The 24,134-nt window shown below is 42.4% G+C and overlaps 2 protein-coding genes and 1 pseudogene across 2 annotated transcripts; all 3 read right to left on the reverse strand.

Annotated features, from left to right (window-relative positions):
- Positions 1-1,870: 1,870 nt before the first annotated feature.
- On the reverse strand, positions 1,871-3,221 carry LOC141988284 (interferon beta-like; annotated as a pseudogene).
- A 9,697-nt stretch (positions 3,222-12,918) lies between these two features.
- LOC141987974 (interferon beta-like) lies at positions 12,919-14,151 on the reverse strand. Its single transcript, XM_074953802.1, has 2 exons — positions 13,578-14,151; positions 12,919-12,962 (listed from the first exon to the last, which is right to left on the reverse strand). The coding sequence occupies exons 1-2, from the start codon at positions 14,149-14,151 to the stop codon at positions 12,919-12,921; spliced, it is 618 nt and encodes a 205-aa protein (XP_074809903.1).
- Positions 14,152-19,504: 5,353 nt separating this feature from the next.
- LOC141988285 (interferon beta-like) lies at positions 19,505-20,941 on the reverse strand. Its single transcript, XM_074954118.1, has one exon. The coding sequence runs from the start codon at positions 20,078-20,080 to the stop codon at positions 19,505-19,507; it is 576 nt and encodes a 191-aa protein (XP_074810219.1). The 5' UTR covers positions 20,081-20,941.
- Positions 20,942-24,134: the final 3,193 nt, after the last annotated feature.

Below are 24,134 nucleotides of genomic sequence, written 5' to 3' on the forward strand. Positions count from 1 at the left end.
TATTTTTAAAATGGAATTAGTGCGAATTGGGACACTGGTTCATCAATGTATTGAAGCATGTTCCCAACGTGAAGCACTAACATGAGCGGGATGGCTCACCTACTTTAAGTTAGTCACATGCATAAGTACTCTCTGGAATTGGGGTTTTCAGGCTGAACAATTACAGGGTTTTTTTTATTCTCCTTTTCTTTCTTTTTGGTTCAATCGGTATTTTATTCAAATCATTACTGGTATAGGTTGCCATTTTATATAAAATAATTATTTATTGGTAAGTAACAAATATCTATGATAAATACATAAATAAGAACAATAAATTAATAATAGATTGACAAAAATGCCCTGTTACAAATATCGTAAACGGATCTGAAAATATTTTCAGAAGATATAGTAACACCTTTTAAAATTCCACTGCATCAGATTTTAAATCATGTAAAAATTATTCCTTCATTTCGGTTAGTACTTCTAAAAATGCTGATATTTAAATTTCTAAACTTCTTTGTGAGTTTATCCGATATTTGAAAACCCCATAATTCCGCATGGATTCTCCTGGTAGCAGAGAGGCTGAACTGGTTGTCTTTTATGAAAGAATTGGTATCTCTTCCCATTCATCTGGGAAACTGTTGGTCCTTTCTTCCTGGTCAGAGAGTCCCATTTTCCATCGCTGCAGCCAAACGTCTCCAGATGTCCAACTTGCTGATGAGTCTGTGCAGGAATCTCTGAATGGAATTCCCACCTCAGGTCGTTTCGGAGAGATTCTTGCCAAAGAGGCAGGAAATATGTTGGAAGATTTTCTCGATTGCCACCTTGGCATTCCCCTTCAGGGACACTCAAGGCTTCAAAACCTCTTGGGGCCACCTGAAACGTCTCTCTTCGTTTCGACATTAGAGGAAAATTATGCACATCTTTTTTGTTGGAAAGTTTTTCCAGTTCACATTTGTTATGCTGTTGTACTGTGGTTAAGCTGCATGTTACGGTTCAGAGATGAGATTTGATCAGAGAAGAGTTGAACGATAGAGCAAACACATAATGTCAACAATGTTTAAGGTCTAACCCTTTCTTAATTTTCTTGTAACTGTTTTGCATCGATATTCTTCATTTACAATTTAAATTTTGAGTGAGTGTATTGCACAATACAAGGTCAAGTAGTATGGAGTCTTAGAAGTCTTAGACATCACTGTGGGAAGGATCAGTAGAGAGGAGGGAATCCACTGCACGGTCCAATTTCGTCCAACTTTTTTAACCTCTGTAGTCGCTGCAACCTCAGCTGGAGTGAAATGAGATTTGGTTGAAACACAAAGAAAAAAATACAATCGAAAATTTATGAATGTCAATCTTTTCTGCACCTCATAATCTTACAAGTCTTACGCTATGTTCATATTTCTTATAAATATCTCTAGGAAACTTCTCAAGCTGTGGTATAGGATGAGGACAGATTAATAAATAGCAACCATGCTCATAATAGAAACATACTACATGTATAGAAGTCAGAGTACTTTGGGGGTATCATTATTTGATGACCAAAGTACTGGTGAGGTGGCTAAGGATTCCAAATATATGTACTTCGTTGCATGGTCTGCCAATTATGCAATACATAAGATCACCTGATATGTGGGAGATTATGAAGAATCGCAAACCAAAATGAGAGTTGAAAAAATAAATCCATGTAATTGCCAATCCATTTCCAGGACAGGACAGGAAGAGCCTGAAGCTGCTGCCAAGGAAATCAGTTGTAATTTGGCCACTGACCCTGTAGAAGAAGGATCAGGCCCTATATAAGCAGAGATATAAGATATCCGCTATCTCTGTTCAACTGTATAATTGACACTAATGTTTAATTCATTTACTCCAAGGAAAAGATTTGTACTGTACCTTAGTTACTCAGCCGTCGAGTGAGTTTGTCAATCAGTACAAAACATCTGGATATTTCCATGCGAATGATCTCCCAGGCACACAGGCTGTAATCCTTTTCTTTCAGGAAAGCATCTATCCCCTGAAAGTATTGTTTCACACTCCGACTGGTGATCTGGAGGTCCTGACTTTCCGGGTTGGTTAATTCCTTCTCCATCTGTGGTCTCAAACATGCCTCCACCACTGAATTTGCTGGTAAAGGCCATTTTGGAACTTGACTATGGAAGTGGCATCCCAGGCATTTTGGGTGAGGTTTTTGCTAAAGATGTTGAAGATCTCCTGGAGGATCTCTTGAATTACCACCTTGGCATTCTCCTTCTGGGCCACTGAAAGTTGGACAATATCCTGGGTGGGCTTGAAAGCTGCCCTTTCATTTATGCATTGTGAGGGGAAATTTCCGCTCCTTTTCTGCAGAAGCTCCAAGCTCTCTTTGTTCACTTTGTTCTGCTGGAAGTGAAGCATGGTACAGAGCCGAGATGAGATTTCAGTGGAGAAGAGCAGTATGAGGCAAATGTGCAGCAAAAACCTGGTGGTCATGATGATGTCTATATGCTCCTTTGCTTTGTGTGGAACCTTGAGCCTGGAGTTCGTTGAGGGTCCTACGTAGACTGCTGTGTCTTTCCTTTTTGTCTCTGAATTTAAGTATTTGGTTGGAGAATGTTTCTTTGATCATTTTCTGTTTACAAGATTTTCCTTCTTGAAGGTTTCAGAATTTTTCTTTCTGTTCTTCTTGCTGTTTTCTCGTTCTTTTACCACATTTCCTTTTTCTTTTTCTTTCTTTCTTTCTTCCTTTCTTTCTTTCTCTCTTTCCTTCTTTCTCTCTTTCTTTCTTTCTTTCTTTCTTTCTTTCTTTTTGTGTGTGCGTGAAAGTGACCACCCCTGACATACACGCATTTTGTCATATTTTAATTTCTGTAATTGAAGAAGGTCAGCCACAATTCCACAGTGGTACAGAAAAGACCTCCAATTCGTCAGACAGTGCACTTGCCATTCATTACCTCCTTCATTTGAGGGACAGAAATTGTTTAGAAATATTAAAAGTTCGTTAGGCATTGAAGAAGTAAATATCAGCGGAAAGGGTTAGGTCTCCCAAAAATATTTGGCAAATCTCAACTTTAATGATTTCCTCTGTTTTGAAGGTACATTTAAAATCTAGACAGCACAAACTATTGGCATCTTCCTTCTGTGAAACAATAAGAGAGAGAGCGCTCTGAGAAAATGACCCCTTAACTCATTGTTATTTTCAGGTCTTAATATACACAGTGGAGCTCAGGAATAGATGCAGCTGAAAGGTGTGAAACTCATATCCTGTTGATCACTCCAAGTAGCTGACAGGAGTAAAAAATTGAGAAGAATTCATAAAACAGGATGAGCAATTAGTATAGTAACGCATGCTAGAGAGGTACCCACGTGGATGACTATGATTTACAATGTGGTCAGAAGGAGGTTATGCAGAGAAGTCACATTATGTGTTTTTTACCAAGTGTGTCCTGGAATGAAAGTATTCAAATATTTTTTTAAAAACTGAAATTCAGTGTTCACCATTTTTGCTGGTTCCTTCTCTTTTAATATTGGCCTTCCCTTGGACTTGGGCAGGGAAATTCTTCTCGTTTGTTTAATTCTCTTCACTTCCTGTGGACACGTTTCATTTTCTGGATCTCAAGCCCTAGCACAGACTGTTGTTCTGGAGTTTCCATCGTGGCAGGGAAATCTGTTTTAATTCAAGAAGAAAACTATTTTCAGTGAAATTAAAAAAGAAAAATCACATGAAGAAATCATGAAAACATTTTTGTGCATATTAATTTGGTTAGAGTCTCCCAAGTCTTCCTGCACTTTTATAAGAAATTTGAGATTTTTAGCTTTAAATTTTTGAAAGACACCCTGCAAAGCAGAGAAAGCAGACTTACCACAGCCCCCAGGTTGTAATGGGCTCTGCTCCCCATTCTTCCATGACTTTCCAGGGTTGTTGGGCATCTGTATTCCACACCCGGGTGAAATCCCAGGGGAAGATGTTGCAGGGTACTGAAAGCAAATGAGCAAAACTGCAAACCCAGGATATGAATGAGACCATGCTTTTGGTCGCTCTTATTGAAGTTTCACACCCCTAGCAGGCATTGTTTCAGCCTGGGGCAGCCCTGACAGGGTGACTGTAATGGAACCGCTGATAGGGACCGGAAGGGAGGTCTGACAAAGCCCTAGAAGTGATGCAGACACTCAGGAGCTCTGTTTGGAAAGATTTTGTGTTCTGTGCAGAAGCCATCGTGTCATCAGTTTCCCCAGCTTTCATCACAGAAATCATTTCCTCCTGCCTGCTAGTGGAATGATAAGGGGGAGCTTAAGTGGGGATGTATTGGTGGTGTTTTTCTCCCTTTCGTCCACCTGTGGTTGGCTTTCCCACAGGAAGACCTAAAGTCATAGATGATGGATAACACTAAATGGCTCTTAAGTAGATTAAAAGCTTCTTCCACGCAGCACAGCTTCAAAACAATGTGATAGAATGATTGTCAGGCAGTTCTCCTCTGCACGATAGGGGTAGTGAAGAAGTTAGACTTTGAAGAAGAGTTTGTATGGCTCCCAGGTGCAATGTGACCAGGTCAAGGCCCCTCTTCAGCCGCTCCCCAGAATTGAGGTTCTGTTTCAGCATGTAGCTGTGGATATTCTGGGTCCTTTCCCTAAGAAGACACCCAGAGGAAAGGTGTACATACTGACCTGCAGGGCCGCAAGGGCAGGGCCACCACCACCTCTGGCCACAAATTTCATAAAGATGTGTCCAGCTACTGAAGATCTAATCCTCCCAGAAGAAATGGAACAGTTTCATGGTGAGACGTTCTATACCTCGTGGGAACAGCCTACACCTCCATTTTCATCCTTATAATATGATTGTGTGGTGTCTATTGCAAAGTTTGTTGTGTCGGGTGTCTTTGGAAGACTCAAGATGCACTGAGCATTGTGGTCATAGTGATGTGATAGTAATTGTTGTTACTGCAGTGTTATAGTAATGTTATAGGTTCTAATTCCATGTCTAGAGTTGTGAGGCTGAAAATGTGTCTTCATGGCTTAAAATAAGCCAAAGCAAAAACTCTCCAAGAGCAGAGAGGCAGTTCACGCCTCATCAGGGCATGTACGGGAGAAAGCCAGCCCAGTCTCACAGGAACAAAGGATGCTGGCCTAGGCAGCAACAAAAGAATCTGTTGGACTCTCCAGTGAGTCACCGCCCCCCGTTCCTGTGGACAGTTTGGGACTGCGATGGGGTAATGCTCACCTGACTTTGAAGTGGTGAGCGGGGGACAAAGCCAAGAGGGAAGAAATAACATGATAAAAGGGAGAGATGTTTGCCATGCTCTTCCTCTCTCTTCCAGCTACGTCTACAGCCACCACACCAAGCCACTGAAGGGCTGATGATAGGGGAGAGCCTGGCTGGGGAGCAACCCTCCCAGAAGACATGTAACATATTCATGGAGTCTCATTGTGATTGTGATATGTATTCACCCAATAGTATACACAACTCCTTCTGTCCACCAAAGTACCATTGCTCCGAGATGGAGTTTCTACAGCAAATGAAAACCCCTTCTGTTGCTGTAGTCTGTCTACACTACACACTTACAGCAGCATAGTTACAACACCGTAACTATGCTGCTGTAGTGCCCAGGGTGTAGACATGGCCTGAGTGCAAGCAAAGCACTGTTGCTATCCATCAGCCGCTCAAAGGGGTCATGTGTGGCCGATGGGTGAAGAGCATGACCATAGACACACCCCTTATATGCACATGCAGTAGTGGTGGGTGGGGTGGGGTGGCCGTAACCCTCCAGGCAAGTGTGTGTCGGCCTGCACCAAAGAGAACATGTATTATTGTCGGTCTGTAGATGCAGCAATTGCCACTTGAGGGGCACTGTGAGAGTATGCTCCCAAGACTAGGAATGCCTTTAGCCTCCACCACTCAGGCAGTGCAGCTCCCCCCCCCACTCTTAGAGCCATAACTGAGTGCCACATGTGTGTATTTGTTCTAACATTGCATTGGCCATGAAGCATCACTTTATATTGTTCATGCTACATTGTGACTGTAAGATCATATTTCCTTTTGTCAAGATGTAACCACCTTATGTAAAATTGAGCAAAATGCTTTAAATGGGTCAGGCAGATGATGTGAGGAAAATATACACACTGAAACTGTGTTGTGGTTACAAACGTATGTCCCAGGCCGATCGCGCTCAGTCCTGCATCTCAGGGTATACGACACTCTAGATCTGCTAGAAGCTGTACAAAGGGAGACTGTCTCTACAGTGTAAACAGGTGAAGTGGTCTAAGACATACTTGCTTTTCTTGGGCAAGATCTCATAAGGTCAGGCGACATGTCCTTCCATTTTGCTCAGTTTTGCTGTGTATCAGAATGAAAGCCGGCACCTCCTAGAGCAGAAAACCTCCCAAACATTTTAGAAACTAATCAGCCACTATATTAAGTCACATGTGCTACCCTCCCCTCTGTTTATGTACAAAGCAGAATACAAGCAGAATAGCTGTACTGTGCTGAGAGCAGGGTGTGCTGGGAGGTCGCTACGCCCCTTGGACTCTGTCGTGCCTTTCTAAGCAACAGAATGGAGGGCTGTGGGTGTCGCCACTAGACAGGTCTGTGCTGCAGTTGGTGACAACCAGAGTATGAGGTTGTCTCTACCACTAGAGCACCAGTGCAGCTATTCCATGCCAACCCAGCAGGCTCAGGGGCAAAATAGTCCACCGAAAGCCAGAATTTAGAGCTTTGTTGAGAGGTGGCACCATTTGGCCCCATGTGTTCTGTATTTCTTGCCTCATTTCCTTGCTAAGGATATTTGCATATCATAATCTTCCCCTTTCTGTGACCACATAACTTCCTTAGCGAGTTGTTTCTAATGTCATAAGCAGTGGTGACATGTGGTAGATAAGCAGCAGTAGATGACCTTAAAACGTACAATGCGTAGCATGTCCTCAAGCTTAAGGCGGAGAAAGCCTGTGTACTGATTTGTTCTTAATCTTTGTTTACAGCCTTCTACCACATTTTCTGAATTTATTTGAACACATTGATTAGAATGAACAATCCTGGATCCTTTGGTAATGAGGGTAATTTAATGACTAATAACAATGGAAACCAAGTGCTCCACCTAAAAAAAAAGTAATAACTTGGGAGTTCTCAGGACTAGGCAGATACAGGGCCAGAATAAGGTGTAGTGATCCTTTCCCCAAGTACAGGGTATATATCTAGCGCTCAAGATAATGTTAAAAGGTGCAGTCCAGGTACCCCACGCTGCAGCTCACTTCATCGGATGCAATGGAACCCTCCACACCCTCCACTTTCTGTATAATTCACTGCTTTCTAGATTCTTTTCCCACACTTCCTCCTTTTTGTATTGTTGTGAAAGTGACCAAACCCCTTTCATTTATGCTGGATCCACATACATACAGGCTTTTCATGATGCATTAATTTAAAGATCTAATTTAATAAGATCATCCACACTTCAGAAGTGGTAGAGAGAAGACCGCCAATTCATCAAACCCTACACTTCGTATTCATCACTTCCTGCATTTGAGAGACAAAACTAGTTTAGGTATATTTAAAGTTTTGAGACCTGGAGGAAGTGGGAGGAAAGGGTTGGCCTCAGGGGAGCTGGAAGAGTTTGTGTAGTGGGGCTGTTGAGAGCCATTGAACCAGACTGTAAACCGTGAATATGAAGAAAACCACTTCAAGCCAGGGGGTATGGCAGCACCTGTGTTAGGCCTCCCAAAAATAATGGTAAATTTCAACTTCAGTCATGCAACCTGAAAAGCACGCTTAATATGTAGACACCAGAAAATATCGGTGTCTTCCTTCTAGGAAAATAGAGGAGATAGAGAGTGAGCTCTGAGAGAATGGAACCTTTTTTCATTTTTTGTTTACTTCCAGATCTCAATGTATATACTGAAGCTGAGCAATCGATGCAGTTAGACGGTGTGAACATGTTGTCCTATTGATCACTCTGAGTAGCTGACAGTGGCGAAAAATGGAGTGTAATTCATAAAACAGGATGAGCAATTAGTTACACATACTAGAGAGGTACCCACATGGATGATTGTGATTTCCAGTGTGGCCAGAAGCAGGTTGTGAAGAGAAGTCCTGATTTGTATTTTTAACAGGCATATCACTGGGTATAGTCATTCAAAGAATTTTTTAAAAATCAAAATCAGTGTTCACCGTTTTGACTAGTTTCTTCTCTTAACTTTTTTCTTTTCCCCTTGGGTGGGCAGGGAAATTCTTCTGCTTTGTTTTAGCCTCTTTGTTTCCTGTGGTCACATTTCATTTTCTGGTTCTCTTCCCCTAGCACAGACTGTTGTGCTGGATTTTGCCGTCGTGGCAGGAAAATGTGTTTTCATCCAAAAAGAAAACTATTTTCACTGAAATTAGAAAGGAAGAATCACATGAAGAAACCATGAAAACATTTCTGTGCTTATTAATTTGGTTAGAGTCTCCCAAGGCTTCCTGCACTTTGATAAGAAATATCAGAGTCTTGCATCAGCAACGTGAAAGTTTCTGAATAGTGCAGAGAAAGCAGACTTACCAGAGCCCCCGGATTGCCATGCACTACGCTCCCCATAATCGCATTACTTTCCATGGGTGTTGGGGATGTTTATCCCACACGAGGGTGAAGTCCAGAGAAGATGTTGAGGAGAGAGGGAAGTAAGTACTGTAGTATGAATACTAGGAGAGGATAAGGTAACAAAGTAATTACGGGGTAATGTGGAGCGGGGGAGCCAAATCATCTTTTTCAGTAAATCTATACGGTGACAGCAAATTAGGGGCACTGGAATACCTGTTGTTGTATGGCTGCTGAAAGCCATTGAACAAAACTGTAAACACTGTATAGGATGGAGACCATGCATTCACTTGCTAATATTACTTGATGCTACTCAACCCGAGCACCCCTACTTCCATCTTCCCTGCAGCAAGTAGGCAAAGAACCAGTCTATTATTTGAGAAAACTTGGTTACAAGGGCCTCAGAGCCTGCTGCAGAGGATCCATGCAGGGGTAGAGCCCTCTGCTTATGCCTCTTCCCTGTGCCACATGGAAGTGTGTGTGGGGTGAGATGAGGTGCTGTGGAGTCAGAAGCTTTTGCACCCAGTTCCCTCTTGGGGTGTTCTCCATACAGTTATGACCCATGTGTGGGGCCTGGAATGAGCAGACGCGCATTGAGCTGGGGCAGTGCTACTACAGGTCTGGTGGGTGTATCTCTCCATGTCAGTTACACAAAAAGGACACCTACAGAGAGTGTCTGAGGCAACTGCAGTCTGAAGGAAGCCCTGGTTTCATGGCTGGAATAGAACCTCGCTGACAGGGACCGGAACGGGGCTCTGAGTGGGCCCAACAGCTGATGCAGAAACTCAGTAGCTCTGTTTGAAAAGACCTTGTGTTCTCTGTAGAAGCCACAGGCTCATCTGCTTCTATGATGAATGCTGGGGAGAAACCTGCGAGTATCCCCTCCTGCCTGCCGGCGGAAGGATAAAAGTGAGCTGAAGTGGGGATGTATTATTAGCATGTTCCTCCCTTTTTATCCCCCTGTGGTTGGCTTTCCCACAGGAAGGCCTGAAATCTTAGATGATACATGTCATCAAATGGCTTCTTCAATAGATGAATGGATTGTTTTCCACCTAGCACAGCTTATAAACGATATGATGGGATGAGTGTCAGGAGGTTCCCCACTGCACTCCATGAGGAACAAAGCAGTTACAGTCTGAAGAGTTTGAATGCCTCCAAGTGCTATATGATGGCCATGTTCCATCAGAGGGGGGAGATACATTATGGGGGTGGTGATTTTGTCATCCTTGACTTTTTCATGCAGTCTAATTTTGCTCTTATTATTCTCAGATGATTGTGTTGTATCAATATAACCTTTGGCTCCAACTACATGAAGGAGTGAATGAAGGGAGAAAGATTTGGGCAGGAAAGAAGTTGGACAGCTGATGGCTACAGCTCTTGGAGGAAACTTCACCACAAGAAAGGAGAGGCATTTGTTTTAAGAGTTAACTCCTTGTACATGCCTCTAAACCAGCAGGTGCCAAACTGAGTTTCCTGAATCAGTGGTAGTACATGGAGTACTGGGGGATGGTCTTCAGAGAACTGGCAGATCCCATGTTCCTTTAAAGACCGCTAAAATTATATAAATGTGTTTCTAGTACTACCTTTCTTTGTAAGGGTTTGGTGTACCTGCCACACAAATGTTACCTGGTCCTGAATGGGAGGGGAAAGGATCAATTTTTGTAAGATGAGGCCCACATAATGAAATGTTTGAGAAACCCTCAGCTAAAGAGAACAGAGGGCAAAAGCTTCTGCAATGCTGCCATCTGTTGACTGTGAAGAATTTAGTCTCCTATTAGAGACACCATAGTTTGGACTGTGTTACAAAAGGGATTTAAAATGGGACATACCTTCCTGGTTTTTTTCCCAAAGGCAGTTTTTCCCCAATCAGTTGTAAAAATTCACACACACTTTGTTTTTTTACTATTTGAACATTTAATGTAGTGGTTGTTTGACTTCTTTAAAAACTTTTAAATAAGAAATCTCCAGATTTATAGTGTGACTTAAATTAATGCTAGACAATGATGGGACTAACTAATAGCTCTTCAAAAATACTATCTACATACACAAACTTGGCAACGAGATCCTTACAAGATTTGGTCCAATGTATGGTTTTTGTTTTTGTTTTTTGCTTTCAGGTAATTTTTAACTATTGGGTTTAGGGTAATTTTTAGTCATTCACAGCTCAACTGAACTTTTGATGCACTGTGCTCCTCCTGCTGGTGGTTGTTGGTGCAACATGCAGTCCCTAAGCACACACGCTTGTTTTGGGAGCAACCAGGGGAGAGCAAAGGGAAGCAGCAGCAGATGCTTACAAGCCTGAGTGACAGGAGAGTTTCGGTATGTACAAGCTTGATGGTGTTTGTGAGCCAAGTGTACCCAAACCTGAGTGGTGGAGAGGGAAAATTAGACCCACGTAAGCCTCCCTGATGGTTGTGGTGGGGGAGATACGGAGTCGGCGCACATGGAAACCTGACAGTTCACACACATCTCATTGGCGAGGAAGGGGACAAGCAACTTTGTACCACGAAAGCCTGAAGTCTTCCCCTTAGGATGCCTGTGTCTCCATCCTCCCTTTCATTTCATCACAATGAGCTCCTGCTCCAAACACTTGCAACTACAAATGTTGTGGGTGAAAATGATCTGTTAACTGGCAGAAACACAAAAACTGCGGAGTTGCGGTTGTGGTGTGTGGTCTGTTGGAGTGGTCAAACTAGTTACCCTCGCTTTGTTTCTTATGGAGTCACTGCTGAATCAGGGTTTATGTTCACAATGTACTTGAGCATGTTCTCAAGTTTAACTACTTATGTCAAAGGAAAGCTCGTGTACTTAAAGTTAGGCAAATGTTTACAAGTCCTTTGCTGAACTGGAGTCTTAAGGGAAAACAAGAGAAGATTTTTATTGGGTCTCTGTTTTTTTAAAAAATCTAATTACTACAAATCACTATTGCTGTAGGTTGCTATTTTGTAGAAATAAATATTTATTTATAAATATTATAAAACCTCTGAAAAAATAAATAAAAGCAATACATTAATATTGTGAATAAATATAAATGGATCAACATAAAAACACTTTTACAAATCCAGTAAAATGATCTGAAAATCTTTTCACAGTGCAGGAAAAGAATATATATTTGCACTAGTTTAAAATTTCAGAGTGCCTAATTATAAGTGATCTAGAAACTGGGATATTCTTCTTTCTTTGTTATCCTTGCCACAGAACACACCTCCAGAAGTTTCCCTTCCTTATGAGTCCCTGGCAGGATCTTTCCATGCAACTATCTTTCCAGGCAGCTTGTGAGGGTATTTTGCATGAGATGTAGGCAGAGGTGAAAGTAAGGCGGTCCGGTCCGGTCCAATATAACGGAAAGAGCCGGTACACCATGCCATACTAGACCAGCTTCCCGAGGCTGGCCATTTAAAGGGTCTAGGGCTCCTGGCAGCGGCCAGAGCCCCTGGGTAGCGGAGGCAGCTCAGGCCGTGATTTACAGGGCCATTTAAATCCCCACCGAAGCCCCTGGCTTCCGCCGCTACACCGGGGGCTCTGGCAGGGGGCTCAGAGAGCAATTTAAAGAGCCCGGGACTCCAGCCGATGCAGGGAGCCCCAGGCCCTTTAAATCTTCACCAAAGCCCTAAGTCCCGGGGTAGCGGAGGCAGCCGAGAGCCCCTGGGGCTCTGTTGGAGATTTAAAGGGCCCGGGGCTCCACTGTGGTAGCGGTGGATGGAGCCCTAGGCCCTTTAAATCACCCCCAAGCTCCGGGACACCCAGCCGCCTCTGCAGCTGGTAGCCCGGGATTTAAAGACGTGGGATTTAAAGGCTGGGCCTCTTCCGGTTGAGGCCACACCGCTTCCAGTTGAGGCCTACCCGCTGCTCAGGACTCTGTCATACCGGTAAGTCCTTTAAGTTACTTTCACCCCTGGATGTAGGAAATCTGTTGGAGGATCTCGTGGATGGCCACTTTGGCAGTCTCTTTCTGGGTTTCTCTGGGCTTGAGAAAATTTTGGCGCCATGTTAGGTGTCTTTCTTCATTCTGCCTTTGCAGAAAAATTATCCTTCCATTTTTTTTGGAAATTGTCCTAGTTCATATTTGTTATGCCGAATCAAAGCCTGTTACAGTAAAGAGGTAAGATTTCATTTTTAAAAGCAGCCCAAGGCAAATTCGGAGCAAACGCATAATATCAATGATTAAGAAATAGTAAGGTTTTTCTCCTTCGGTTCAAATACTACGCTGTCTTCTGCAATATTTTCAGCAAAATCTTCTGTTTTACATTTTCTCATGTGAATAAATCAGTCTTGGTAATGGCAAGGAGGTTATAAATAGTGCAGTTGAAGTTTGGCAGTTTGCTTAATTCAAGATGGACTGATAGGAGTCTCGAAAGCTGCTGATTCGAGAATCAATTTAGAGACGAAGGACTCCAGTGGAAGTGCAGTTTCATTCAGCTGTTTTCATAGCATCATTATTGGAAGCATCACGTGCTGGAATGAAAAAGGGGAATGGTTCAAACATGGAGAGATTCAAATGCCAAATAGAGGCCATCTTTTTCTAACCAGATGTCAAATCCTAAATCCTGAGCCTTAGTGCACTTGTCATCTTGTCACAATTTGTTGTTACTAAAGCTGTTGAATTTAGCGGTAAACAAAAGAAAGAAAAGCAGAATAAGAACCCTCAGCTGTCCCTAAGTGCAAAATGAGTTGATGGGATAGAAGTGTGTGAACACAGACCCCCCGTTTTCTGGTGTCCTAACTGGAACGTTGTCTAACGAGGCAGTTGTTGAAAGGGGGTGTCTCACTGTTCTTTTCTATTTGGCATAGTTAGTTATCACTTAACAATATTTTGTCTGTAGTTAGCAGTTATGATATATTTGTCTATTTTTCATATAGAATGTTGTGTGTGGTAGAGAAGCACTAAATTATATGCTACTCTGAAAAGATTGGAGCACGCGTTTGAAATAGCTGTATGCATAAAATTACTGTGGGAGAAAGATTGGGCCCAACGTATTAGGAGTTATAACCCTATCAGCCATCTTTCACCAGCTGTTTTATTCAAATAATATTATTTGAGTTTTTCTAGGAAAAAAGAAAAGATGGTACCTTCATTTTCAAGTCTCTTGGTGAGTTTGTCGAGCATGAGGAAACATCTGGATATTTCCACACGGATGATCTCCCAGGCACACCGGCTGTATTGCTTTTCTTTCAGGTAATCCTCTATTGTCTGGAAGTATCTCTTCAGTTTGAGGCTGGTGAGCAGGAGGTTCTCATTTCCTGGGTAGGTTACCTCCTTTTCCATCTCAGCACTCAAACATGTCTCCAGCTTCTCAATCTGCTGGTGAAGTCCATTTTGGAATTCCTTTATGGAAGTCCCACTCCAGGCAGCTTGGGTGAGATTGTTGTTAAAGATATGGAAGAGCTCTTGGAGGATCTGCTGGATGGCTACCTTGGCATTCTCTTGGTGGGACAGTCGGAGCTTGAGGATATCTCTGGGCTTGAAAGCTGTCCTTTCATTTAGACATTGGAAGGGAAAGTTGCCACCCATTTTCTCCAGACGCTCTAAACTCTCGCTGTTCATTCTGTTTTGTAGAACATGCAGCCTGTTACAGTCCAGACATGAGATTTCCCTGGAGAAGAGCAGCACGAGGCAAAATTGCAGCAAAGTCCTGCTGATCATGATGATGTCTTAGATTCCCTGTGTTTGTGTAGAACTTGAGCAACTGGTGCCTGTTCAAGGTCTTCTGTAAACTTTTGTGTTTTCGACCCCGTCTCTGAATTTAAGCATTCTGTCGGAAAAGATTTTTCTTTCATCACTTTCTACTTTTCAAGGTTTTTTCTGCTTGAGGTTTTTACTTTTGGTTTCCTTCTTTTTAGTTAGTGGAAGTGAACAAGTCATAAGAAGAACCAAATCACCGTTGGTAACTACTTTAATATTACTGAACCCCAACATTTCTTTCCTTCGGTCCCCCCTGCCCTTTTAGATAACGAAAATGTAAAGGGTAAGAAGAATATGATGATGAACAGTGTCATCCAGTTACAGGTTAGAGTAGGGACCTGTCTGTCTACTCCCAAGTTCCTGTAGTTAGCACTGCTAGGCAGGTCTGAATGTCTGTCACATCAGCAAGACTATCCATGCTTTTAAGTGACAACAATGAATTTTGGCAGATGCGGGGAACTACTGCAGAGCTTCTTTTTGCTAGACTCTGCAAATAACAGCAGTGAAGTGATGTGTAAAGCTGCTGTTCCTTCACTTTGCCAGCAGGTGGAAAACTTTCCCTTTCTGGTGTGGCATTCAAAATCAAAAAAGCCTGCTATGCTCTGGCTGTCTCATTCCTTCCTTCCAGCCTTTGAGAGGGAGTAATACTATATGGACCTCTTAATATTTGATAAGCCTGGAAAGAATTCCTGTGGGAGATTGGGGCCAGAGAAGTCTCTATTAATCTCTTGCAATTTCCTGGCCATTTGAAATATGAGAGATGAAAAACCATGTCTGGAGGCCAATACCAGAGGATGGACAGAGAGCACTGAGAAACTGTGAGGTTTACTTAAGAACCTGAAACCAGTTGTGAAAAGCCCAAGGAACAGGTACAGTTGAAGGGTGTGAACATGCTGTCTTCTCGGGCACTTCTGAGTAGTTCCCAGTGATGTAGTGTAGTGACATGGAAGGGAGTTGTCCAAAAAGATTGTGTGGCTGGTAATAAATATGCTAGAGTGACTGACATAAATGAATGTCACTTTCAGATGTGTTTCCCTTTTCACCATTCAAGCTTTATTCTTTTTTCAATGTGCATTTCACTGAGCTTGGACGTTGAAATTCAAGTGGTCTGATGAGTGAAGTTTGCAGCCTTCTTTCTGTAGCAAGTTTCACTTTCTGTTTTTCATACCATAGTACTAGGCTGTCATGTTGGAGTTTCCATCAGTGAAGGGGAATGGTTTTCAACCCAAAAATGGAAAAGGAATGTTTTCATATTAATTTTAAAGAAGGAAAAGAAGAAAATATGAACATATTTCTGTTCCTGTCACTTCTTTTACATCTCCCTCTCCCATCACCTCGAGCACTTTTTAAAATCATAATCTAGAGTTTTGCCTAAACGATTCGGAAATGTCACTTTAAAGAATGCAGTTTATTGTACATAAGTATACCATATAAGGGACCCAATCATACCAGAGGCGCTGCACCCCAATTTTGCATTTACTCCACTGGGAGTTCTGCGTGTGTGTTTCCTGGCAAGTTGAAGCTTCAGGAGATAATAGTTATGTGAAGGAGAGAAATTAAATAATCTGAATTTAAGCTTTTCCTGTTAAATTAAGAAAGCTATGGGAGGAAAGACACATAGTCTTTCAGCATATTTTCATCAGTAATGAGCCTGTTTTCTGGGAAAGGTTAGATGGAGACTGAGCTGGTTGAAATATTGCCTAGAATTTAATGAAATCCTGTCCATTTAAATTTCAGTGAAAATAGCAGGAAATTTTATTGGAATTATTTTTTTCTGTGTCAGCCATCTTAATTTTAATATGAAATAAGAGATTAGTTTAGCCCATTTTCCTATTTGCAAATAATCTGCAAAGAAATTCAGAATTTGCCAATATATTTATTTTAAATGATTTGACAAATGATTTATACACATTCCACTCTGATTGCTCAGGACCTTGTCACCACATCTTTTCCCTTTGCTGTTCATAATTTGCTGCTTGTTCTGTGTGATGATTCACCTGAGTCAATGCTATTGTGTCTGTTCCTGGGATGGTTGCCTTCAAATTCAAAACTGCTTTCCAGATGGCTACAGGAACTTTTCTGGAAAAAGTCTCTTTAAAATATGTATTTATATGAGTGTTTCTTATACTTTCTGTCTACAGAGATATTCTTTTCCAACAAAAACTCACACGTACAAATATTTCAGAAAATGTTTACAAAGGGCCAAACATTTTTCATAAAGGTTTAATCAGTCTCAAATGTTCATGCTGTGGCTGAATTATGTGGTTGGCAGCGCTACTGTTGACTGATAGCTCTTCAGAACTACTACCCACCTACACCAAACTTGGTAGAGAGGAGGATCCTCACTAGATCTGATGCCACCGGCAGGTTTATTACTATAATTTTAAATGTTGGGTTTAGGTAATTTTTAGGCATTGTTGATGTTATAACTGAAAGTTTAATCCATTCTGTACACCAAACTGGTTGTTGGTGGCAAGGAGCACGCACGCCTGATTTGGAGGGTGTGGAGGGGTGGCACCAGCTGGTCAGAAAACTGTGGGATAGAATTGCTGACTTGGGTGTACACAAGCCTGATTCATAGGGCTTGATTTGTTTGTGTGTGTGTGTGTGTGTCAGGCGGAGGCCGGGGGGAGGGGGGAGAGTCTCTGTAAGACTTGTTAATTTTAAAGTGATATTATGAAGTTGTTGTCATGAAATTTCCTCATCATAGGAAACCTCTTTCTATGTGTATCCATCCGGTTGGACAGGACCTCCAGAAGGTACTCACTAGGCTGAGGACAACGGGAAACCAGTTGGGAAACCAGTTTGGCGAAGTTGGTGTTAAGGAGAATGGGGGTTAGGAGTGGAAAGTTACCGAAGGTCAACAAAGAGCAGATGACAAAACCAAAAGGTTCTAAAAGAAATCACAGGGGGAAGACCCACAGGACATTTGGGCAAGAGGAAGGAAGAGGATGAACTGGCCAAAGCCAGGTTATGTGAGCTGGAGGAGAATGCTCTGTTTTTGTGCATATAAGTGATGCATTGCAACAGAAGGATGTTGGATGACCCCAAGTGATTCTGATACAGGCTCATAGAATGGCCTGGTGTGTTGAGGAAACCGAGGCAGGGAATTGCGGATAGGGTTTACAATTTTTGTTCCATTTTCTGTATTTCCGAGTGATTAATTAAAGAGCAATAGTGTGTTAGAATCCTGTGCAAAGTGTCTCCGTATTGTAATCTACACGTACTACATGGCCCCTGGAAGAGGTAAACACCTCTGGGTATATTTCTGGGAGAGGACATGTTAAAGCACATTCTGAGTTTCAAAGACTACCCAGTTGACATGTTGGATGAGCCCTCACTTGTAACGCCGACAGGCTGAAGTTGTCAGCAGGCAGGATTGAACCTTGGACATTTGAACCTTAGTGTATGAGCCTTGACTGTGTGAACATATGATCATGCATCTTAAGCCAGGGTTGCAGCAGACTCCTCAATCTCTAAATGGTTGAGGTGCTAGTAGAGGGTGACAGAGCACCACACCAACCAGGCACGGGTTGCATACTTCCCCTCGCTGAGGAAGCCCAAGCCAAGCTTCAGAGACTTCCCAGCTGATATCCCAGCTAGGGTGACCAGACAGCAAGAAGAATTCAGAAGAATTCCATAGTTTTCGTGGGCAGTAACTGACTGATGCATTCCACCCAATGGGAAAATGCATTTTAGAGGTGACAAAGAGAAACTTTGATCATTCTAATACAGAATGCCCCATTCCTGCTCTCATTGTTCACATGTAATTGGTGTGTGTTAAGGGGTGCATGCACTCTTGCTTAGTGGGGGAAAGGGCACCAATCTAGCCTCTTCCAACACAACTGTCTACTACACCAAACATCCAAATTGACAAGTTTTTGGGGGGACAAGTAACCTGGTACAAAGTAGAATGGTAAAAGGTGGGAGAATTCAGGTGTGGTGTGTGGTCTGTTTGAATGGAAAGGCTAATTATCATTCTGTAAGGATTATTTTTAAAATGGTATTAGTGCAAATTGGGACACTGGTTCATCAATGTATTGAAGCATGTTCCCAACTGGAAGCACTAACATGAGCGGGATGGCTCACCTACTTTAAGTTAGTCACATGCATAAGTACTCTCTGGAATTGGGGTTTTCAGGCTGAACAATTACAGGGGTTTTTTTATTCTCCTTTTCTTTCTTTTTGGTTCAATCGGCATTTTATTCAAATCATTACTGGTATAGGTTGCCATTTTATATAAAATAATTATTTATTGGTAAGTAACAAATATCTATGATAAATACATAAATAAGAACAATAAATAAATAATAGATTGACATAAATGCCCTGTTACAAATATCGTAAACGGATCTGAAAATATTTTCAGAAGATATAGTAACAACACCTTTTAAAATTCCACTGCATCAGATTTTAAATCATGTAAAAATTATTCCTTGATTTCGGTTAGTACTTCTAAAAATGTTGACATTTAAATTTCTAAACTTCTTTGTGAGTTTGTCCGACATTTGAAAACCCCATAATTCCGCATGGATTCTCCTGGTAGCAGAGAGGCTGAACTGCTTGTCTTTTATGAAAGAATTGGTATCTCTTCACGTTCATCCTGGGAAACTGTTGGTCCTTTCTTCCTGGTCAGAGAGTCCCATGTTCATATTTTTTATAAATGTCTCTAGGAAACTTCTCAAGCTGTGGTATAGGATGAGGACAGATTAATAAATAGCAACCATGCTCATAATAGAAACATACTACATGTATAGAAGTCAGAGTACTTTGGGGTTATCATTATTTGATGACCAAAGTACTGGTGAGGTGGCTAAGGATTCCAAATATACGTACTTTGTTGCATGGTCTGCCAATTATGCAATACATAACATCACCTGATATGTGAGAGATTATGAAGAATCGCAAACCTAAATGACAGTAGAAACACAGAAAAATAATGACAGGTTTCAGAGTAACAGCCGTGTTAGTCTGTATTTGCAAAAAGAAAACGAGTACTTGTGGCACCTTAGAGACTAAGGTGCCACGAAAGCTTATGCTCAACTAAATTGGTTAGTCTCTAAGGTGCCACAAGTACCCCTTTCCTTTTTACAGAAAAATAAATCCATGTAATTGCAAATCCATTTCCAGTACAGGACAGGAAGAGCCTGAAGCTGCTGCCAAGGAAATCAGTTGCGATTTGGCCATTGACCCTGTAGAAGAAGGATCAGGCCCTATATAAGCAGAGTTATAAAATATCCGTTATCTCTGTTCAGCTGTATAAATTACCTTAATGTGAATTCATTTACTCCAGGGAAAGGTTTTGTACTGTACCTTAGTTACTCAGCCTTCGAGTGAGTTTGTCAACTAGTACAAAACATCTGGGTATTTCCACGCGAATGATCTCCCAGGCACACAGGCTGTATTGCTTTTCTTTCAGGAAAGCATCTATCCCCTGAAAGTATTGTTTCACACTCCGACTGGTGATCTGGAGGTTGTGACTTTCCAGGTTGGTTAATTCCTTCTCCATCTGTGCTCTCAAACATGCCTCCAGCCGCTGAATTTGCTGGTAAAGGCCATTTTGGAACTTGACTATGGAAGTGGCATCCCAGGCACTTTGGGTGAGGTTTTTGCTAAAGATGTTGAAGATCTCTTGGAGGATCTCTTGAATTGCCACCTTGGCATTCTCCTTCTGGGCCACTGAAAGTTGGACAATATCCTGGGTGGGCTTGAAAGCTGCCCTTTCATTTATGCATTGTGAGGGGAAATTTCCGCTCCTTTTCTGCAGAAGCTCTAAGCTCTCTTTGTTCACTTTGTTCTGCTGGAAGTGAAGCATGGTACAGAGCAGAGATAAGATTTCAGTGGAGAAGAGCAGTATGAGCCAAACGTGCAGCAAAAACCTGGTGGTCATGATGATGTCTATACGCTCCTTTGCTTTGTGTGGAACCTTGAGCCTGGAGTTCGTTGAGGGTCCTACGTAGACTGCTGTGTCTTTCCTTTTTGTCTCTGAATTTAAGTATTTGGTTGGAGAATGTTTCTTTGATCATTTTCTGTTTACAAGATTTTCCTTCTTGAAGGATTCAGAATTTTTCTTTCTGTTTTTCTTGCTGTTTTCTAGTTCTTTTACCACATTTCCTTATTCTTTCTTTCTTTCTTTCTTTCTTTCTTTCTTTCTTTCTTTCTTTCTTTCTTTCTTTCTTTCTTTCTTTCTTTCTTTTTGTGTGTGTGTGAAAGTGACCACCCCTGACATACAGGCATTTTGTCATATTTTAAGTTCTCTAATTGAAGAAGGTCAGCCACAATTCCACAGTGGTACAGAAAAGACCTCCAATTGGTCAGACAGTGCACTTGCCATTCATTACCTCCTTCATTTGAGAGACAGAAATAGTTTAGGAATATTTAAAGTTCACCAGGCATTGAAGAATTAAATGTGGGAGGAACGGGTTAGGCCTCCCAAAAACTTTGGCAAATCTCTACTTTAACGATTTCCTCCGTTTAGAAGGCTCATTTAAAATCTAGACAGCACAAACCATCAGCATCTTCCTTCTGTGAAACCATAAGAGAGAGAGTGCTCTGAGAAAATGACCCCTTAACTCATTGTAATTTCCAGGTCTTAATATACACAGTGGAGCTGAGGAATAGATGAAGCTGAAAGGTGTGAAAATCATGTCCTGTCGATCACTCCAAGTAGCTGACAGGAGTAAAAAATTGAGAAGAATTCATAAAACAGGATGAGCAATTAGTATAGTAACACATGCTAGAGAGGTACCCACGTGGATGACTATGATTTACAATGTGGTCAGAAGGAGGTTATGCAGAGAAGTCACATTATGTATTTTTTACCAAGTGTATCCTAGAATGAAAGAATTCAAATGTATTTTTTTTAAATGAAATTCAGTGTTCACCATTTTTGCTGGTTCCTTCTCTTTTAATATTGGCCTTCCCTTGGGCAGGGAAATTCTCCTCGTTTGTTTAATTCTCTTCACTTCCTGTGGACATGTTTCATTTTCTGGATCTCAAGCCCTACCACAGACTGTTGTTCTGGAGTTTCCATCATGGCAGGGAAATCTGTTTTAATTCAAGAAGAAAACTATTTTCACTGAAATTAAAAAAGAAAAGTCACATGAAGAAAGCATGAAAACATTTTTGTGCATATTAATTTGGTTTGAGTCTCCCAAGTCTTCCTGCACTTTTATAAGAAATTTGAGATTTTTAGCTTTAAATTTTTGAAAGACACCCTGCAAAGCAGAGAAAGCAGACTTACCGCAGCCCCCAGGTTGTAATGGGCTCTGCTCCCTATTCTCCCATGACTTTCCAGGGGTGTTGGGCATCTGTATTCCACACCCAGGTGAAATCCCAGGGGAAGATGTTGCAGGGTACTGAAAGCAAATGAGCAAAACTGCAAACCCAGGGTATGAACGAGACCATGCTTTTGGTCGCTCTTATTGAAGTTTCACACCCCTAGCAGGCATTGTTCCAGCTTGGGGCAGCCCTGACAGGGTGACTGTAATGGAACCACGCTGATAGGGACCGGAAGGGAGATCTGACAAAGCCCTAGAAGTGATGCAGACACTCAGGTGCACTGTTTGGAAAGATTTTGTGTTCTGTGCAGAAGCCATCGTGTCATCAGTTTCCCCAGCTTTCATCACAGAAATCATTTCCTCCTGCCTGCTAGTGGAATGAAAAGGGGGAGCTTAAGTGGGGATGTATTGGTGGTGTTTTCCTTCCTTTTGTCCACCTGTGGTTGGCTTTCCCACAGGAAGACCTAAAGTCATAGATGATGGATAACACCAAATGGCTCTTAAGTAGATTAAAAGCTTCTTCCACGCAGCACAGCTTCAAAACAATGTGATAGAATGATTGTCAGGCAGTTCTCCTCTGCACGATAGGGGTAGTGAAGAAGTTAGACTTTGAAGAAGAGTTTGTATGGTCCAGGTGCAATGTGACCAGGTCAAGGCCCCTCTTCAGCCACTCCCCAAAATTGAGGTTCTGTTTCAGCATGTAGCTGTGGATATTCTGGATCCTTTCCCTAAGAAGACACCCAGAGGAAAGGTGAACACACTGACTTGCAGGGCCGCAACGGGAGGGCCACCACCACCTCTGGCCACAAGTTTCATAAAGATGTGTCCAGCTACTGAAAATCTAATCCTCCCAGAAGAAATGGAACAGTTTCATGGTGAGACATTCTACACCTCGTGGGAACAGCCTACATCTCCGTGTTCATCCTTATAATATGATTGTGTGGTGTCTAATGCAACGTTTGTTGTGTCGGGTGTCTTTGGAAGACTCAAGATGCACTGAGCATTGTGGTCATAGTGATGTGATAGTAATTGTTGTTACTGCAGTGTTATAGTAATGTTATAGGTTCTAATTCCATGTCTAGAGTTGTGAGGCTGAAAATGTGTCTTCATGGCTTAAAATAAGCCAAAGCAAAAACTCTCCAAGAGCAGAGAGGCAGTTCACGCCTCATTAGGGCATGTACGGGAGAAACCCAGCCCAGCCTCACAGGAAAAAAGGATGCTGGCCTAGGCAGCAACAAAAGAATCTGTTGGACTCTCCAGTGAGTCACCGCCCCCCGTTCCTGTGGACAGTTTGGGACTGCGATGGGGTAATGTTCACCTGACTTTGAAGTGGGGGGCGGAGGGGGCAAAGCCAAGAGGGAAGAAATAACATGAAAAAAGGGAGAGATGTTTGCCATGCTCTTCCTCTGTCTTCCAGCTACGTCTACAGCCACCACACCAAGCCACTGAAGGGCTGATGATAGGGGAGAGCTTGGCTGAGGAGCAACCCTCCCAGAAGACATGTAACATATTCATGGAGTCTCATTGTGATTGTGATATGTTTTCACCCAATAGTATACAGAACTCCATTGGTGAAATGCTGTTGAACTAATATGGAAGCATAATCAGTCTAAATAATAAGGTCCAAATTATGGTAATCTTTGCTCGTGGGGTACTTCACAATAAGGCAGGGAGAGCTTGTATTGAACAAACTACTTGTATTTAAACATAGTGGAACACAGTAACCAGGGCCTGGACTAGTCAACCTAGGGGTGGCAGAATCTGGCCCAACATGAGAACAATGGGCCAGATCCTCAGCTCATGGAATGCAGCCTGGCACCATTGGCTGGCTCAATATCATTAGAAGAAAACAGATAAGCCAGAGTAGAAGTCAGTTACAGTGATCGGTGTAAGAGGGTCAGAGCCAGAGGCTGAGAATAAAATTAATCTACATATGGAGAGAGAGAGATGAACACTCAGAGATCATCCAGAGCTCTGAGGTGATACTAATAGAGAGCCCCTGACTGAGCCAGCCGTGATACCAGAATGGGCCCCACCTGAGAGAAATTAGGTGATTCCAGGTTTAACTGCTGAGTGGGCCCAGCTAAGGAAGGGCTGGAGGAAAGAAAATGCAGGGAGTCAGAAGGTGCCTGCAGGGTCTGGAGTGATCAGGGAGGCACCCAGAATAACCAGGGGACAGATTGGAAGACCTAGAAGGGAAGTAAAGAGGTGAGGAAGGAAATGGCGCAGGGAAAACTGCAATATGGGTAGAGGATTTGACGTAGCTGTGCAGTACAGGGCCCTGGGCTGTAACCCAGAATTGAGGTTGGGACTGGATTCCCCTACCAGCCCCAAGGAAGTGGTGCGCAAGGGTAGTTTGAGCCCAGCGAGGGGGCTACAGGCTGAATGTGACCTCGCTGAAGAAGAGCTGTGGAGAGGGTGGAAGCTTTTCATTTCTGTTCAGATAGTTTTGAACTTTAGTTTGGATAGCTGACCCTGGAAGGAACGGGCTAAAGACTGTGCCCTGGCTGGCGGGATGAGTTATCTGAAAGAAACCACCACAGCCCCAGAGTGACTGGTGACCAGGGCTGCTACCCCACAAGGACACTGTGATGCCAGGCCTGGCCCTGAGGAAGTGCATCATGGTGAGTAAACCCTGTTACAATGCTTTTTCTTACATTACTG

The sequence above is a fragment of the Natator depressus genome, chromosome 5 (genome assembly GCF_965152275.1).
Source record: "Natator depressus isolate rNatDep1 chromosome 5, rNatDep2.hap1, whole genome shotgun sequence".
NCBI classification, from domain to species: domain Eukaryota; kingdom Metazoa; phylum Chordata; order Testudines; family Cheloniidae; genus Natator; species Natator depressus.

Excerpts from the sequence above, each read along its gene's own strand:
- LOC141987974 (XM_074953802.1), bottom strand. The coding sequence starts at position 14,151 with ATGATCAGCAGGACTTTGCTGCAATTTTGCCTCGTGCTGCTCTTCTCC. Across the intron at positions 12,963-13,577 it reads CAAGAGACTTGAAAATGAAG|CACGTGATGCTTCCAATAAT; the intron begins GTACCATCTTTT and ends TTTTCATTCCAG.
- LOC141988285 (XM_074954118.1), bottom strand. The coding sequence starts at position 20,080 with ATGACCACCAGGTTTTTGCTGCACGTTTGGCTCATACTGCTCTTCTCC.